The sequence below is a fragment of the Linderina pennispora genome (genome assembly GCF_002104995.1).
Source record: "Linderina pennispora strain ATCC 12442 chromosome Unknown DL89scaffold_2, whole genome shotgun sequence".
NCBI lineage: Eukaryota > Fungi > Kickxellomycota > Kickxellomycetes > Kickxellales > Kickxellaceae > Linderina > Linderina pennispora.
Genome location: NW_024468250.1, coordinates 1051964 through 1070341, shown reverse-complemented (window position 1 = coordinate 1070341; position 18378 = coordinate 1051964). Strand labels below are relative to the sequence as shown.

The following is an 18378-nucleotide window of genomic DNA, read 5'->3' as shown; positions in this document are numbered from 1 at the left end:
CTTTTTCTCCTCTGCTCACATCACCTTTGCTATTTGTATACTATTTAAAATGGGTAAAACCCTGTCGACCTTGATGCCAGAACCAGCTGGTAATACCAAAGTCAGAGTTTTGATGTTAGGCCTAGATGCGCCGGGAAAAACATCGATCTTATACCGCCTACTCACTGGTAGATTTTGCACCACTTGCGCTACAATTGGATACAATACCGAAACTGTGCCATACAACAACATGCAGTTCGAGCTCTGTGATGTTGGCGGCGCCCACGGGGCCCGGCGGCTCTGGTATCATTATTTTGGTGACATGCTGGGAGTCATTTTCGTTATAGATTCAAATGACCGTGAGCGCATGAGCGAGGCACGTGATGAGCTACGGAGGTTGATGAATGAAGATGTGTTTTACGAGCGAGACATTCCGGTGCTTGTGCTTGCAAACAAGCAGGATCTTCCCAATGCCATGACTCAGGATGAGGTGGCCGAGAAGCTTGGGCTGTACAGCGAACGGCATATTAGGTGGACGGTTATGCCGTCGTGCGCTAAGACAGGCGAAGGGTTGTTTGAAGGACTGAACTGGCTGTGTGAGAGTATCAAAGTTCGAAGAAGGTCATAGTAGCCTGTGATCCGGAATATAAGCAGGTGTGTATATTATTGCATAGACATTTTGTTTGTGAAATAATATTCCTGAAAAAGGAGTACAGTACGACTATGACAGCAGAGCATGTATGCATTCGTTTGGATGAGGGTAGGGGTTGTCACCGATTGCGATATATTAAGGGGAAGTTGTTTTAAGATATTTAAACACGCAGCATTATCCTTTTGATCTGATATGTAGTCTTGGGCTACATAGCTCGTCCAGCGGTCATGCATTAGTCTTGGATTTATTTTATACCTTCAATAGTTTTATGAACATGTGTACATGATTATATTTGGGCCACAATGAACCTGGTCTGCATGTGGGCTGATCCGAGAGACTGTATCAGCGCTGACAGCCTCCAAAACCATACAGGCTAGTACCCTCAGTCCTTGTACACGACCCGATCCATGGGATCGCACGATCTGTGTGGGATGTGTGGGACTGAGTCGCAGATCTAGCGTCAAAGCGATTTAACGTGCATGGTAGTAAAAAAAATTCCACGGAATGGTGACAACAGATGGTGTAGCGATATGTATTATGTTACAAGACAAGGTATCCAAGGCTGATGCTGCAGTAGATGCTGATGCTGCGGGATATGGTGCTATTGGAGGCAATACTATAGCTGGCTGTCGCTCTATCCACCAGATCCCAAAGCCAGAGCTGCAAAATCTGAAAGGCCGCTGTGTATTCATCGATCCAGGTCGGGGCGATTTACTGTATATGATGCATGAAAATAGCAGCAATGGGAAAGAGGGTGAAAAGATGCTCTACCGCTACACACGGCAACAGCGCAATAAGGAGCTCAAGCTGCACCACTATGACAGGATTCGTCGGGATACAAATGATCAAGTCCCAGAAGATGCTGTCCGCAGAGCAGAGGCAGAGCTTTCCAAGCACTGCTGCCGGACCCTTAGCTCAGCAAAATTCCGTGCCTACGTTGCTGCCCGTGCATCTGTGCGGTGTGTCCTAACACTGTTTTATGTCGACACAATGATAGCGCGAAGGGTACCGGAGCAGCAGCCCACTAAGTCAAACGAGCAGTTCCATGGTTTTAGAGTCCATCTGATCGACAGATTCCGAGCATCATCAATGTACCTGTTCTGCTGCAAAAAGTCACTGCAGACATTCTGGCATGTTCCTAACCCGCAGCCCTACCAGAGATCGAAGAACCCAGCTGTGAAGTGCCATGGCCTTCTCCGCTGTACAAGCGAGTCATGGAAGCGGGACATGACGCAATACAGACGGGCCTATTTGTCTTGGCTCTTGAACCGCGATCTCACAGCGGTTCTAAACTGCAGACTCATTTTCCAGTCACTGTGGTTCAGGTGACGTTCCTGAATGATTCTGCTGCTCTACAGCCATTGCTACCGATGGTTCTGGCACCATTCCGGCAACGAAGAAGCCGCGCAAGAGGGCTGCTGCAGCTCCACACGATTCTGCTGGCCAGCAGTGGCGAACCAGCACGGAAACACCCACAGTGAGCAAGCCATCAAGACAGGAGATGTCCAAGATCACCATTGCACTAGCAATCATCCGACACATTTAGACGGTCGGTTAGCTGTGATGCTTTTATTGACGGGTCAAACCATGCTGACTGGCAGCCAAGTTCATATCGCGAGCAAAGTAATTTTAGTATTAAAAGTAAAGGAATTCGTTGCACTACGACGTGTGTTTTTATACAAAAGGTTTGCAAGTGCAGTGAAAGAAAAAGGAGCAGGAGTATCAGAAAAATGAGGAGGGAAAAGAGCAAACGCAAAAAGAGGAAGAAACGAGGCAAAAAGCTAATGCGCTCTGCCAGATAACTTCACAACTTCCAACCGCCTCAGAACATCATGGCCACAGCAATACCCGCCAACGCCGTTGCACCGCCGACCACCCGGCTCCCAGCGCCCGAGGTACTGCTTGTCGTCTTCGACTCCTCAGCGCTCTGAGCATTATGCCCCTGCCTCTCCACATTGCCATTAATCGCGACCACAATAGTCGGGTACGCGGTCGGCGTCACCGTTGCAGTCACCGCACCATTAGCATCGGACGTCTCCACTGCGGTCGGCTGCATGACAGGGTCCTGGTCGGCGCCCGGAATTGCGCTCGCCACTATGGTTGTGGGCCCGATCTCCTGCGCATGCTGAACAAAGGCACTTGCCCACGACTCGTCGTATGTGGCCGGCACAGTGCCGGTCAGCGACAGGAGGCTTGTCAGGTGGTTGTACTCAGCCGGAACCTGGATGCTGGCGCTTGCCAGAGCCAGGTTCAGGCGCGGGTACAGGCTTGGCCAGGCACTCGACAGCACGTCAAGGTAGCTGTCCCAGTTGTCCACCGAGGCCACAGAGAATATGATGTCGGCGTGGCACAGTCCTGCAAACGCCGTACCCAGTAGGGGCAAGGAAAATAGCTTCATTTTTGTTTCTTAATATGCCTTATGTAATATGTCTGGGGGGAAGCCTCCTTTGCACCAAGGTGGACTAGTAGTGGTTGCAAAAAGAAAAAGGATAGCGTATCGATATATCGAACGGAAGAATAGAAAAATACTAGGAAATAGGGAAGAGGAAAACGCGAAAAGGCAAATGTAGCGAGAGGAGAATATGGACACATTTCATCCCGAGACCACTGGTTTCGCAAAAGCAGAAAAATCGCCGTTGCTGTCTGCCTCCTGTACAGTTCCATGTCGGTCAATGAGGCGACAATGGCAAAGAAAATTCATCAGCCGTTCACCTTGGCGCGTCTGGGCAAGATGCGAAGCAGCGGCAATCGCACATTCGAAAAAAAATGGGTGTCTCTAGATTGCGAATCCATCCCCACATGGGCCCAAAAAGACCACTGAGCGCTGAGGTCAAATGATCGACGCTTCCTGGCAAGCGGGCTGCACGCAAAAGAAAAAGATGAAAGCTGGGCAAAATCAAAACAACCGGTCTGCATGGTCCTGGACCGATAGACAGGTGCTGCAGAGAGAAAAAAAGGTGGTGTCAGACATAGCGAACGCTTATTCCTAGTGGATTAAATAAGCACGTTTTGTTTTGGCAGTGTAAAGACCCTGAAAAACGCAAAAATGCTAAGGGACCATGGGCTATTAATAGACAGGCGTGGTCTCAGGCGGCCACAATCGCCACAGCGCGCTGGATAACAGCGCCAGGCATAGTGCCGCCCTGGGCATCGATCGGCAAGCGCACCTGGAACAGCAGGTCGCTGCGGTCCAGGTTCAGGTACACAGGGATATCGACGCCCTCGATAGCAGCAGCATCCTTACTGCAGCGGGTCCAGGTCAGGAAGCATGTAGCCAGGCGCTCATTGGAGCCATCGTTCAGCGCAACCGAGCCCTGATGCCACTCAGCACCCTCAAGCCGCAGGCCGCTGATGCCGAACCCGCAGCCGTCCATGGCGCTCTCGCCAATAGCCAGACCAATGCCGAGCTCCTCCAGCGAGCACTGTAGCTTCTTGGCTACTGCCTGACGCGTCGCGGTAATGAAGGCCTCAGGGTACAGCAGACCGCCGAGCCACACGGGCTCGCGCTGCACGACCTCAACAACATCGCCCGAGTCCTGGCTGATGCGGCTGACCAGCTGCGAGACCTGGTCGAGGCGGGCGCCAAAGTCCGCAACCCATTTGGCCAGCGAGAAGTCGCGCGGCACCGTGTATGTGGACAGCCAGGGCAGCGGCACGCTGCCAGCATTGAAGTCGCGCAGCAGGTCGCGCAGATGGTTGGTCTGCTTGCGCTCACCGCGGCAGGTTTCGCGCAGATGCACTAGATCCTGGCGCACCTGCACCAGCAGCTTCCTGGCCACCGAGTGCTCGCGCTCAATGACACGGAACAGCGGCACCCGCGCGGCCTGCTCGGCGTCGGCGTGCGAGAGCTCAGCCAGCTGCTCGGGAAGCGCTGCCAGGAAGCTCGCCGCCAGGCTCTCCACCTGCCGCATGTACGCTGGCAGCTCGGCCTGGTCACCAGATACCACCGCTGCGTCCTTGCTGCCACCAGCCTCGGCCACTGCCTCTTCTTCCTCGTCGTCGTCGTCATCCATCAGCGACCGCAGCTTACGTGCGTCGTTGACCAACCGCTGGCCCTTCTGCACCAGCAGCAGCGTCTCGGCATTTGCTGGCAGCCCAAGCCATGTCGGCGGCTCGTGCTCTGGCAGCGCCTGGCACCACTTGACAAAGTCCTCAAACAGAGTGCCCTCGGGCGCCAGCAGGCCGCTCCCATTGCTGCCCTCGTCAACCAGGCTAAAGTCCACACCGTAGGCGTCGGCGCAGAACCAGCGCTGGACAAAAGGTCTCCAGGACGTGGTGGTCAAATTCGTTGTCGATACGTCCGCCATACACGCTCTCGGACAGCAGCGTTCGGATGGCATCCCAGGGAATGCGGGCCGGGTCGATGTTGCTGCGGCCCTGCGCAGCGCGGTCAATCCAGCAGTCGACGGTGGTGAGAGCACACGCAAAGTCGGCATCGCTGAACTCGTACCGCGTGGTCCAGCCCAGCGGAGCATACCGCAGCCGCTCGATCACTACTGAATGCAGCCACGCCAGCAGGAAGCGCAGCCGCGCGCGTTCCGCCGGCTGGGCTGCCTTGCCGCTGGCAGCTGGAATCGAGTTGAGGCTCTCCAGAAGGTTGGCGCGGATGCCGGGCGCCGGCTCAAACACAAGAGTGCGTGCCCGCCGCAATAGGCTGACCGGCACCGCCGGGTTGATCTCCATGGTCAGGAACAGCCGGAACTGGGCATGCGCGCGCAGAGACTGCAGCCGCTTCTCGAGCTGGCCCAGCCAGGTGGGCGCCAGGTGCACATTCTTCAGCAGCACCCATGATCCAGACTTGGACGCGTTGGCGATGGCCTGGTCAGGCGAGCGCAAAGCCCTCAATTGAACCCATGGCCACCGATAGCACGCTGCGCCGCATCTCCTCGGCCAGCGCATCGACACGATACGCCGCATCGTGGCCAGGCACCGAGCACAGCGCAATCGGCGTGGTTGGGTCAACTTCGGTGCTCGTGATCTCGCGTAGATTCGCCTCGGCCACCATGCCGACCGCCTCAAGACTGACCGGACCATTGGGTTCGGCAAACACTGTGGCTGCAAACCGCGTGGCTGCGGGGAGAACGCGGTCCGAGCGCAGCAGGCGCACAACAATAAGCTCGCGCAGCGCAATTGCCTCCTTCATGTCCTGCAGAAGCTCGCCGTCGGCCAGCACTGCACTGCGCGGCACACGCTTCTCGGGTTCCTCGCTCTGCAAAAACTCCACCCACTCAGCAGTGTCCTCGCCATTGCCCATGGCCTTAATCCACGAGCGGCACCAGCCGAGCGCCTGCGAGTGCGCAGCCAGGGACGAGCGCACGTCATCGTCAATCAGAGCCTCAATCTCGGGCGGCACAGCAACCGGCGCCTGGTCGCGCTGGTGGCCGCTGGCAGGGACCAGGATGGTCGACTCGCGCATGACAAAGTCCAGGTCGGCGTTGAGCCGGGCCCATGCCTCCTGGGTGCCCTCAGCTCTAGTGCCGGCGCCGTCCTGCACTGCCACATCCTCCTCCTCTTCGTCGCCACGCAGCTTGATCTGGGCCAGCTGCAGCAGCATCACGAGCTGCGAGTCGTGGTGCAGCGATACAGCCGCCCTGCAGAACGCCAGCTGGAACAAGTCGCGGCGCAGAATACGCAGCCGCTCACGCTCGTCGGTGACGCTGCGCAGGTTCGGGTTCTGCTCAACCACTTGCTTGAAGATGGCATTGAAGAAGTCCAGCGAGAACTGGTAGAACGGGTGCAGCGCAGGCAGGCGGTCCAGCGCAAAGTACACGGCCGAGCACGACCGCGCCAGGGGCGTGAATGTAGCAGTGACACGGTCCACCTCGCGCATCACGCCGTCGGTCTCCTCGACCTTGCGCGCAATCTCCGCTGCCTCGGTCTTGAGCGACTCGAGTGTGGCCACGACGTTGTCGTCGTCGAGGATGTTGCCCTGCGAGGCATTGAGCGCCCGCAGCAGCTCCTTCTCCAGCGAGTGCAGCCGCAGCCGGAACTCGCCTTGCAGCCGCAGAAGGTCGCGCCGCCGCTCATCCTACGTCCGGCCGCTCGTGACGCATAACCTGGCTCAGGCACTGCGTCTGCAGCGATGCACGGCGTCACCGTAAAGTTCACGAATGTGACGCGGGACGACAGATCGGGCGCAAACGCCGCCGATGAGTCGCGCGTCGACAAATACAGCTTGAACATGGGCGAGAAGTCGATGTCCTGGCTGCCGAGGCGGATCAGGGTACGTCCGCCAGTTCGCCGCAGCTCGCGGTTCAGCACCGGGTTCAGGATCGGGTCCAGATGCTCAACGTCCTGGAATCAGAATCGGGTTGCCGAACCGCAGCGCCGACTCAAGCTGCTTCAGGAATGCATCGTCCAGGAACGACGTCACCGTCAGCGTGCGCCCGGCCCGCTCTGTCTGCTGCTGCAGGAACTGCGTGGCCGAGCCCGACGGGTCGATAACCAGCGGGATACCGGTTGTAGTGCTCCAGCATAGCCGCGTTCTCCATCACCAGCGAATCATCAGGCAGCCCGCATGCCTGCCACTGCAGACGCTGCTCGGGAGTCGACATGTATTCGGCCAGCCGCAGGTCGGCGCGCACACTGATGCCTGACCGCGTAATCTGCGTGTTCCAGCGCAGCAGCAGCTGGTCACGGTATTGCTGGTCGTAGTAGCCGCCGTAGGCAAGCATGGCCGCCGCCAGCATCACGTCGCCAACCATTCGTGCCCATCTGCGACTCGAACGTCTGCGAGCCGTTCTCCCAGCGCTCGCGCTCGCTCGACAGCGACGCCAGCAGCTTCAACGAGCGCTCCACCTTTGACTCGACACGCGTCATCTCGCCCTTGAGCCGCTCGGTCTCGGCAATCAGCAGCGCATACTCGTCCTTGTAGCGTGCAATAGACGCCTCCAGCTCGCCGATCATCTGCGACAGCGTGGTGGCCCGCACCTTGGTCTCGTCCGCATCGCGCTCCAGCTTCTTGACCTCGTTGCGCAGCGGCCCGACGCGGTCCAGGATCTCGGCAAACTCCACCTGCGCAATCACCCACTTGACCAGCGGTCCGCACGCCTTGGATGCACGGTTCACGATCTCAAAGTTAAAGTCGGGCCGCTCCAGGAATGTGCGCCGCATGCGGCTGCGCAGCTCGCGCGTCATCTGCTTGTCCGTGTCAAAGTTGACAATCGATGCGATGAAGTCGTCACGACGGATGATGCCCTGCAGCGTCTTCCAGTCGGTCTGGCGGTGGCCCAGCAATGTGCACACGCTCTCCATAGCCATCTTCACCGCGCCGGGCGGGTTCGCCATCGACCGCACCTCCGTCAGCTGCTGCTTCTTGATGTTGGACACTGCCCGCTGTGCCTCCTCAACCGCCGGCTCCGCCCGCTCCAGGTCATGCATCACAACCTTGCGACGCTCCTCGATCGCCGCATTCTTGGTCTCCAGCTCCGCCTGCAGCTGCACCTGATGCCTTCTGCTTCTGTTCGGCCTCCTGCTGGTCCTGCACCATCTGCTTCAGCTTATCGTTCGCCTGCTGCGTCTTGGTCGCCAGCTCCTCCTTCTTCACCGCCAACGACTTGCGCAGCTCCTCCACCTGCACCACCGTTGCCTGCAGCTTGTCCAAGCCGACGTTCAAGTGCCGCTGCTGCTCCTCCAGCTCCTCGCGCCGCTCAAAGAACATGTCCTTGAATTGCTGGATAAAGTCGAGGTAGTGCCGGGGTGTGACATGCGCGATACGCCCGCGCCGCTTCGCCAGCCGCATGTTTGCTACCCGCACCGACTTGTGAACCGCCACAAACGAGTTGATGACTGTGTCGCGATGTGAAGCCGGCAGCTCCAGGTCAGCGTAGGCCACCGGCAGCGTATCAGGCGCAATGAACCCGGCCACATCCAGGTCCACCGAGCTTGTGAACTCGCGTCCGACCTGGAACAGCGCCTGGTCAGACCAGTCGCCGAACCAGTCCAGGACGCAGCGATTGAACAGTGCTGGCGAGGTCGCCGCACGAGATGCCAGCCCGTCGGCCGGAGGGTTCATGGTGAACACAACATGCAGGTTTCGGCCGACCTGCTGCGTGAACCAGCGGTAGAGCTCCTCGTTCGAGTCCAGCATCAGCCCATCCCTGGCTGCGCCCTCGCGGCACGCCGTCATCAGCGCTGCCTGCTCATCGCCCTCAAACAGCCCAGGCACCTCCGAATTTGCCAGCAGCGTGTTCATGCGCTCCAGGAAGCCAGCATCCAGCACATTGCTCTCGTCAAGGATAAAGCAGATCTTTTCGCCACGGCATCCGCTGCGCCGGAGAACATTCCGCAGGTCCTCGTCAAAGTCCGCTGCCTTGTACCGGTTGTGCGCCTTGATCTGGTACACCGACAAGCCGTTCATCCACGCGACGAACCGCGACAGCGTGGTCTTGCCCGACCCGCTAGTTCCAATCAGCAGGGCATGGCCCATGGGCTGTCTGAACACGCGGTCAATGCGCAGGACATGGTCCAGCACATCATTGAACAGCACCAGCTTCACATCCAGCTCCTCCTCGTAGAACACCCGCAGCCGCGCCATGACGTACTCGCGCAGCTCCTCACGGTCCACCGGCACATAGTTGCGCGTCAGCCAGTTCGAGAACAGAATCGGCCGCTGCAGCGCCGAGTGCAGGTCGATGGTCGGGAAGTGCTGGCGCCCGACCTCGTCGATCTTGTCGTCGGTCCACCGCCGCTCGCTGGCATCCACTAGGCGGTCCTGGAACAGCCGCAGACCCTCGTGCGCCCACAGACGTACCAGCCCCTCGACGCTGAGTGTCTCCAGCGGCTGAATCGCCTCAAAGATCCCGCGCGTCCACCGCGTCAGCTCACGCGGCGAGTACACATAGTGCGCCTGCTGGTCAGGCGTGAATCGCTTCTGCGACGCCAAATACACGTCCACCATGGCCCGCGTCAGCGGCTCGGCGTAGGCACGCAGCTGCGGCTGCACCTTCAGCATGGCCCGCGCAAACACACCGTAGATCTGGTGCAGCGAGAGCTCGCCTGGATAGTCGACCATCACCAGAGGTGCATGGCGCATGAAAGCGGTGCGACAGCGGGACACGGCCCGGGTCAGTTGGCGGGTTGCACGCGCCCACAAACTGCACCCGCTCCAGCGTCACCCACTGGTGCTCCGAGGCCCGCCAGAACCCGCCGCGCTCGATCAGCTCGCGCAGGAACGAAATCACACGCTGGGTGCCGTACTTGTCGGGTGCTGGCAGGTTGATCTCGTCACAGAACAGCACCAGCCAGCGCCCGATAGCCGCCGGCGCCAAAACCACGCCACTGGGCGTCTTGCGGTACTCGCAGTACTGCTCAAACGTCTTCAGAATCAGCTCCTGGCGTCGTCGCCGACGAGAAGTTCAGCGCTGCCACCTCCAGATCCGGCAGGTTACGCAATGCAGACAGCAGAGTCATCGTCTTACCGGAGCCAGGCGGTCCGCACAGCAGCAGCGGCTTGTGCTCCGACAGCCATGCGTACAGCACGTCCTCGTGTCTGAGCGTGTCCATGGTGGGCACGACCAGGCTCGAGTCAGTGACGCGGTGCGTCTCGATGTCCATAGTGGGCACTCTGCTGGTCCACTGCACCCACTCGGCCTGGCCATTGCGCAGCGCTGCGTCGTAGTCGATGATCGACTCGTCGCCAGCAGGTGCCGCTGAGAGCCGGCAAGTCGATGGTGGTGGCTCCCCGCACAAACTCAGACATGTCTCTGCGCGCAGCCAGCGTGGCATCGCCGGTAAAGCTCCAGACCACCGCAACAACCAGGCGCTTGGCCAGATACGCCTCGATGACGTCAGGCGCCAGCGGGAAGTCTGGGTGCTGCGAGTTGTACTCGATCACTGTCGATACAGCCTTGTTCAGGAGAGTGAACAGCGTGCTGAGCACTCGCGACGCGGTGAAAGTCCATGATGTGCTCCAGGCCGCCAGCATACTGGAGTGCTCGCTCAACCAGACCGTCGCTGGCAAAGTGCGGCTCGTACACAGTCGCCGCCGATATCTGCACCTGCATGGCCGGTGACTGCGTCTCATCACCCTCGCTTCCTTCCTTGCCGCGCCCAGCAGCATTGCTGCCACTGCCGCCTCCCAGCAGCAGCGCGTTAGCGCTCTCCTCGCTCTCGTCCAGCGGCACCGTCTGCAAAGTGCGCAAATAGTGCTGCACCGTCATATCAAAGCTGACTGTGTCGTTGCTGAACCACACCATACCACACCGCGACACTGTCGCCAGGGTCGCGTAGCGCAGGGTCTCAACCTCAAACATGACGCGGACGTTGGGTGGCAGCGACAGACGCTCGCCGTTGGGCAGCGTCAGCAACTTGTTGTCGTCGAGCACCGAGTTCAGGTTCTCGACCCACTCGGGATCGACATCGCCGTCAAAGATGATCCAGTGACGCTTGGTGCTCTCGCCGCGCACATTATCGACGATCTTGCGCAGCAGGTGCGTGAACAGCCCGTCCTTCCACTCACGCGTGGTGGCATCCAGTGTACCGTACAGGGCATCCTTGGTTACCGACTTGGGGTCGATGACGTAGCTGACGCCCTCCACGCCCTCCAGACGCTCCAATGCTGCCAAAAGGACCTGCCAGGCCGTGGTCTTGCCGCTGCCCGACGCACCGACCATCATCAGGCCGTGGTGGATGGCCTGGATCTGGTACAGCTGGATCACCTTGTCCATCCAGCGGTCACCCGGCACCAGGCTGCGCTGCTTGCAGACATCCAGGATCGCCTGCTTCAGCCGCGAGATGTTGGCTGGCTTGTACTCGATTCCAGGGAACACGTCCTCGAGCAGACTCGACAGAAGCGGGATATCCTGGGCCACAAGCTTCGGGACCATGGTCTCGCGAATGCTCTGAATCAAAAGGCCCTGCTCGTCAGGCATCTCCTCGGCCTCGGCCCCCTCCATTGCAGCGTCATCGCTGCTGCTCTGCAGCCGGTCGCGCTTCAGATTACCGGCCGACACCAGCACGCTCTTCAGCGCACGCAGTCCGAAATCATAGTGCGGCTGCTGCGACAGTTGCTCCGCGCACAGGTTGAACAGTGGCACGACCTTGCTTGCCAGTAGCTCTGCCTGGCGGAATCCCTGCGAGTACAGCATAACCTGCGCAATCAGGTCGCGGTCCGGCTTGGTCATGGCAAACGAGCGGAACAGCTTCTTCAGGTTATCCGGCAGATTAGACCGGCCGGCGTAGCCCGGGTTCATGGTGATGAAGATTCCAGTATCCGAATGCAGTCTGACCTTGTGGTCGAGCAGCTCAATCTCCGTCTGCTGCAACCCACTGCCACCCGACGACTCATACGCCTTGCGCAGTCCGAGCTGGATGACCTGGATCTGCTGCGACACAGCCGACAGAATGCGCTCGTCGAGTCGGTTGAACTCGTCGAAAATGCCCCATGCGCCGACCTGGCACAGACCGACGAAGATGCGGCCCATGGCCTGGAAATCAAAGTTCTCGTCGCAGCAGAACACCAGCGCGAACCGCCCCAGCTGCGTGGCTAGAGCCTTGGCCGACTCGGTCTTTCCGGTTCCCGCAGGACCGAACGGCGAGCCGCCCAGGCGCCGCTCCAGCGCCTGCGTCAGCGTCAGATAGCAGCGGTCCGTCAACGGAGTCTGCACCAGCCGGTCCTGCACGCCCAGATACTCGAAGCCATAGCGGAACTGCGCGTCCGCCATGCGCACAATCAGACAGCCGAGGGGATCGCTCGGCGTCGCAGCATAGCAGAACCGCATCTGCGAGAGCCACGCAAAGTCCTGCTCGCTGCTGGCCTTGGAGTCAATCAGCCCAGCGGATAATGTCGCGCTGGTGCACAAGCTCGGTGATCAGGTGCTCGCTCTTCTTGCGCACAATCGGCGCCAGGTCCTCCAGCACGGCGTCAGCCAGAACCTGCAGTTCGCTCTCGACACCAAGCCAGCACCTGCGGCAGCGCGGACCCGCCAGCCTGCCAGCGCCTCGTCGACCTTGCGCGTCCAAATGACCTGCTTGGCCACAACCACCAGCTGCGCTGGCACCGCATCGATCCAGGCACGGAACTGCGCGGCGTCCAGAGCTGCTGCCTCCTCGCGGTTGACAACCGCCTCGAGCTTCTCGATGGCCTTACCCAGGTGGTCGGCCAGCGTCATGCGCATCTCGCGCTCGATGGCCGCAAGCCAGTCGTTGATCTTGGGGAACTGCTTCAGCACGATGGGCTGGCGGAATGTGACGTGCTCGCCCTCGCGGCTCGACATGCCCAGGATCTCGCTGTTGTCCTCCGACAGCTGGATAAAGGCCAGGCCGGCAAACATCTTGCGCAGATGCTTCTGGATGCGCGGCACGTCCTTGGCATTACCGATGATCTCCAGCAGGTCCTCGTCACCGACAAAGTAGAAACGGGGGAACGACGCGCGCTCGCGCTCCAGGTAGTCGCCAAGCGCCTTCTGGATTTTGCTCAGCAGGTCAGCCAGTCGCTCCAGGCTACGCTGGATGTTGGGCAGGTTCAGCACGTCGAGAACGAACGGGCTCTTGTAGACACGCTTCATGACGGCCAGGAACTCAGTGTTGATGTTCTGGAACCGCGACGACTCGACCGGCAGCATGTGCTTGATGTCGGCCGAGCCAGAGAAGATCCCCTCGAGGTACACCCACTGGCGCTGCACATCAACCCACACGTCAAACAGCAGGTGGATGCGGTTCAGCTTGTCCTCCCACGAGCTGGCCTCCTCCTCAAACACCTTGTAGTACGGCGACGCCTTCATGGCCGTCAGTGCGCTCAGCTGCTCCGAGCACTTGGCAAACAGATCGTCCCAGCCCTTGATCAGTCGGCACTTGGTCTGGTACGGGATCAGCTCCAGCACATAGCCCGTCCACGTCTCGCGGATCTGGCCCAGGAACTCCTCCAGCGCCATCTCGCCCTGCGCAACTGTGATCACCTCGCGGATCACCGACTCGTTGCGCACAATGTCAAAAGTCCCACACGTCGCCCAGAGTCAGATCCGACATTGTGGTCGACACGCGCAGCGCCTTGAACAGCTGCCGCCAGTGGCGGTCGCGCAGGGCGTCGGACTTTAGGTCAGCAATGACAATGTTGGCCTTGAGCAGCCCGCGCAGCGTCTTCTGCATGTACTCGAACGCCGCGTACTGCCGCATACGGTTCGGCAGCTGCTTCGACTCGGCCAGCTGGCGGTCCAGCTGCTGGCGCACCTTGCGCACGACCACGCTGGCCCAGGGCGTCTCACGCAGCTCATCAACCTCCTTCCAGATGCCAGCCAAGGCAGCCCACACGCTCTTTAGGTCATTGACCTCCTCAAGCACAGGCGTCAGGCGCTCGTCGCGGGTAATCTCCATGTCGAGGGCCTCCTTGGCGCGACCCACTTGCTCGTACTCCTCAACCAGCCGCGTGATGCGCTGATGGAAGACATTCAGCGTGTTTGTGGCAATGTCGGGCTTGAGCGAGCCCTGCACAGGCTTGCTCTTCTCCCAGTCTGCGCACAGCGTGCTGATACGCGTATCGACCGCCTTGTCTTCGGTGATGATCTTCATCTGCAGGTTCGGCAGCTGCTCTTGGATCACATTGTTCTTGCGAGCCAGGATCTCGTTGAACGAGCTCCACTCGCCATCGACCTGGTCCAGATACAGCCAGTCAGAGGGGAACTGGTACCGCTGCTTCTCAAGCACCCGCTGGCCGCCACGGAACACCTCCTCGACGTCGCGCTTCCAGCCAGGACACTTGCGCTTCAGCTCCTGCACGAAGGTGATGAACGTGACAACCTCAGAGGTAGTGCTCGACTCGGCCGAGTGGGACTCAAGCTCGTGGCGAGCGCTCGAGATTGCCTGGCAGGTGTCGCGCATCGCCTGGCCAAGCTTCTGCCCAAACTTGTTCAGGATCTCGCGCTGCCAGTTGTCGTACTTGGCGTTGACCTTGCTCTGCACCTGCTCATAGTCGACGATGCAGTGCGCGCCGATGAACTTGGCTGTCTCCGAGTTGTCAAAGGTCGAGCGCGCGCGCTTGATCTCCAGTAGCATCGACTGCCAGCGCGTCAGATCGTCGCCCAGGAACTTGACCATATGGTCCAGCTGCAGGTCCCACAGTGCCTGGTACTGCAGCCAGATCTGCACATACGCAGCTGCCTGCCGCGTCAGCTCCTCGATCGACTGGTACGCCTCATTCAGGCTGCTGTTAGGCAGCCGGGACAGCAGGTCCTTGTACGACCGTGCCTGCGGCCCGGCTGTCGTGATCCTGTTGGTGGCTGTCACAGCAGTGCCTGGGTCGTACTCGAGCGTCAGGTTGTCGTACTCGAGGTCTTCGTCGGTATTTGCCACCACCTCGTAGCGCGCAGCCTGCGGGCGCCGCTGCTGGCAGATGACCGAGAGCCAGGCATGCAGCTGCTGCACCCACGAGGCACGCGCATTCTCCAGGGGAGGATCAAGGTACATGATCTGGTTCTTGATCCGCAGCTCATGCACCAGCGTGCGCAGCTGCGGCATGACCTCCTCCGCCTCGCTCTCCTGTCGCTGTGCGCTCTTGTCACGCCCGCTGCCATTGCGTGCGCCGCCCTCTACCCCCAGACTGCGCTGCAGCCGGCGCGAGATCTTGTTATCGTCGGCACCAATTGTGTCGTCATCGTCTTCGTCACCGACAGCCGGCGCACGGCGGAACTCCTTGATCCACGCCTGCAGGGCGCTGGACAGACGGGTGGCAAGCACCTGCTCCAGGCGCACATCGAGCTCCCCAACCCACTGTTCAAGGTTGGCGTAGTTGTCCAGGTTGAGGCGGTCAATCAGCACCTGGATACGGTCCAGGATTGCGCGCATCTTGTCCTCGGTGTATGGGCAGGTGGCCAGCTCGCGCACAGCCGCGTTGATCTCGTCGTTGAGCGATATCAGCGCATCAACCTTCTCCTGGTACAGCGCGACCACCGCAGCAAACTCGCGTACAAACGACGCATTGCGGCTGTCATGGGCATCAACCTGCGCCAGCGCGCCCGCACCGCCCGCCGAGTACAGACCGGCCGAGGTCACAAAATACTGCCACTTGAGACCCATGCCGCGGCGAATACACAGCATGACGTCGCGGCGGTATCCAGCTGCCAGTGGCATGAATGTCCTGGTGCTGCTGCAGACGGTGGCTGGTCTGGCGGTAGATCTTGGTAGTCTCCATCAGGCTGACCGCAAACGGATACACGCGCTTGCCGTCGCGCGCCATGTTCACCAGCGTGTGCGGCACCTGGAAGCCGAGCCACAGCAGCTCACGCACCTCCTTGAACAGCGTGATCAGCTGTGCATCGAAGCTGATGTTGAGCTGGAATGCGTTGCCGGACGCGCGGTGACGCGACACCAGAAACACACGCCCTGACACGGTCAGATCGCGACGGCTGATTTCGGCGAACCACGCGTCGTACAGGGGGCGCGTGTCCAGCTTGCGGCGGAAGCTCGCCGAGTCGGCCTGCAGGCGCTGGCCCTCGGCATACAGCTCCCAGCCCTTGCCCAGCACGTCCTCGACTCGGCTCATGTACATGTCAAGCTGGCGCTCGATCTGGCGGATCCAGATGATGGCACCCGAGACTGGCGGGATATCACGCAGCTGCGACAGCGTGAACGCCTCCGACTTGTTGTAGTGCCGCTTGAACGTCTCGTGCAGCTTGCGGATGTCGTCCTTGACCGAGCTGATCAGCTGCGTCTGGTACTCCTGGATCGCTCCGCGGATCTTGGGCCGCACAAACAGCGCATTGAACTTGGAGAACACGCGGAACATCTCCGATGCGTTGCGGGCCGTCGCCAGGCGGTCGCGCAGTCGCGCAATGATCTGGTTCTCGACCCGTGCCACGCGCTCATTGTAGCTGGTCTCGGCGCGCTCCCACAGCTCTGCTCCCTCAGGCGTCACATCCAGCACATCGACCATCTTCACCGAGTCGTATGCTGATCTGATCTCGTCGATTGCTGCAATGTCTCCCACACTCGATGAGCCGCCGTCGCCTGCCGGTGCCTCCAGGATGCTAGCCTGGGAGCCCATGACCCGTATAATGGTCTGCTGCAGCTGCTCATGCGACTGGCGGAACTGGTACACAAACTGCACACGCTCCTGCAGTGCTGCGTGCGCCGCGCGGATCTTGATCGGGATGAACTTTTCGCTGCGCTTGCGCGTGACATCGCGCGCCAAGTTTGCAAACTCCTTGACCTGGCTCTCCCATGCCTCAAACGCACCCTGCGTGTCGATGAACAGCCGCTCGAAGCCCGCGTAGTCCATGTGCATGAGCCGCACGTGGCCCAGCACTTTCACCAGCTGCTCGTTGAAGTCGCGCGACACCGCCTCTACCAGCGGCAGCGCACGCCGCACCGGGTACGGCGTCAGCTTCAGCTTCTTGTTGATGTGCGCAAAGATCTGTTCGATGGCTGCGCTGATGCGCCCGACATCGGTGGCCGACAGCAGCTCGTTGATCGGAAAGTCCTTCATGAGCACGTTGTAGCGCGTGACACGCTCTGCTGCCTCCTTCAGACCGGTATCGGTGCGGAACGAGACCGTGGCGTGGAACCGCTTGGCTGCCTTCAGAATGTCCATGGCCAGCACAATCTCGTCGCTCTGCAGCTGCTCCTCAATGCGCTCCAGTGCGCGCTCCATCGACACCCAAAAGTTGATCTCCTGGCTGGTCGTTCCCGATGCCGGGTCGCGGTCCAGCTTGGTGACCTTCTGGATCTCCTTGATCCACCCGTTGACGTCTCCCTGCAGCTGGTTCAGGAACCCAGAGTCCGACAGCAGCGCTGAATCAATGGCATCTACCGTCACGCGCTCGCCCTTGCTGCGGCACTCCTCGACAGCCCGCACGATGACAGGGTGGATGCTGAGCACAATCTCTGGGATCTCCATGTTCTGCTGCAGATGCAGCAGCGACAGCTCCAGCTCGGCCAGCTTCTTTTTGGCCATCGGAATCCCTGGCTGTGAGTCCTTGTCCTCCCGGAATGCCCCACTACCAGCCTCGCCGCCAGCACCCGCCTGCTGTTCGGCCTTCTCCTTGGCTGTCACATATGCGTTGAAGTACGGTGTCACAGCAAAATGGATGTACGCGTGCAAGGCCTCGTACGGATTCAGCCCACTGGCCATTGCTGCCGCAGCACGCTCCTTGCTCGCCTCCTCCGATTCGGTCGCGGGCGCTGCTGCTGCCTCAGTTTGCAGCTGGTGCTGCTACACTGCCAGCACTACCAGTCGATGCTGGGCCAGGCAGGTTCATGACCTGGATCTGCTTTGCCAGCGGCTGCGACGGATTCAGTGTTGTCATACGCTTGATCAGCGCAATGCTGCCCACATGCGACGGCCGCCACGACAGCTCGTAGCTCAGCGTATACGTCGATGTCGAGAACGAGTAGCCAGCCATCTCAGCATCGGTATCCTCGCTGCCATCAGATTCTGTCTCCTTGATCACATACAAAACCGGGATCGTTGGGTCGTTGGCAAACGACTTGCATTTGGCGCTCGCGTCCGGGAACGAGAACATTGCCTTGACGGCTTCAAAGTCGTCGTCATCGTCGCTGCTGCCGCTGCCCAGCAGCACTGGAACCAGGTTCAAAAGATACTGCTTGACAATGTTCGGGTCGCAGAAAACCGCTGCACTCCGCTCAAGCTCGGTACCGGAAGCCGCTCCTGGTCCGCCGATATCTTCCATGGTTAATAATCCTTGTTTCCTCTCTGTTAGCTTTCTCAAATGCCTGGAATGTGCAAAAAGGAAAACTCGAAAAAAAAAAAAGGCGATGAGGACAAGACAATCCAGAAGTTGCTGCCTTTTAAACAG

At 59.8% G+C, this 18378-nt stretch overlaps 3 protein-coding genes across 3 annotated transcripts; 1 reads left to right on the top strand and 2 right to left on the bottom strand.

Annotated features, from left to right (window-relative positions):
- On the top strand, window positions 1–685 carry DL89DRAFT_265244 (ARF/SAR superfamily). The gene has a single exon (XM_040886578.1). The coding sequence runs from the start codon at window positions 50–52 to the stop codon at window positions 605–607; it is 558 nt and encodes a 185-aa protein (XP_040746445.1). The 5' UTR covers window positions 1–49; the 3' UTR covers window positions 608–685.
- A 1768-nt stretch (window positions 686–2453) lies between these two features.
- DL89DRAFT_255243 (uncharacterized protein) lies at window positions 2454–3029 on the bottom strand (the record flags this gene model as incomplete). The annotated part of the gene is made up of 1 exon (XM_040885328.1): window positions 2454–3029. One exon carries the CDS (start codon window positions 3027–3029, stop codon window positions 2454–2456), a length of 576 nt encoding a protein of 191 aa, XP_040746444.1.
- Window positions 3030–3717: 688 nt separating this feature from the next.
- On the bottom strand, window positions 3718–18252 carry DL89DRAFT_309143 (putative cytoplasmic heavy chain dynein; the record flags this gene model as incomplete). Its single annotated transcript, XM_040890942.1, is given in 23 exon segments — window positions 3718–4616; window positions 4662–4881; window positions 4904–5449; window positions 5493–5652; window positions 5695–6164; window positions 6189–6620; window positions 6664–6705; window positions 6728–6925; window positions 7005–7046; window positions 7066–7223; window positions 7333–8074; window positions 8118–9362; window positions 9384–9628; window positions 9648–9963; window positions 10001–10222; window positions 10263–10539; window positions 10559–10758; window positions 10786–12387; window positions 12431–12517; window positions 12553–13542; window positions 13574–15681; window positions 15719–17666; window positions 17779–18252. The coding sequence occupies 23 exon segments, from the start codon at window positions 18250–18252 to the stop codon at window positions 3718–3720; spliced, it is 13623 nt and encodes a 4540-aa protein (XP_040746443.1).
- Window positions 18253–18378: the final 126 nt, after the last annotated feature.

Excerpts from the sequence above, each read along its gene's own strand:
- DL89DRAFT_265244 (XM_040886578.1), top strand. The coding sequence starts at position 50 with ATGGGTAAAACCCTGTCGACCTTGATGCCAGAACCAGCTGGTAATACC.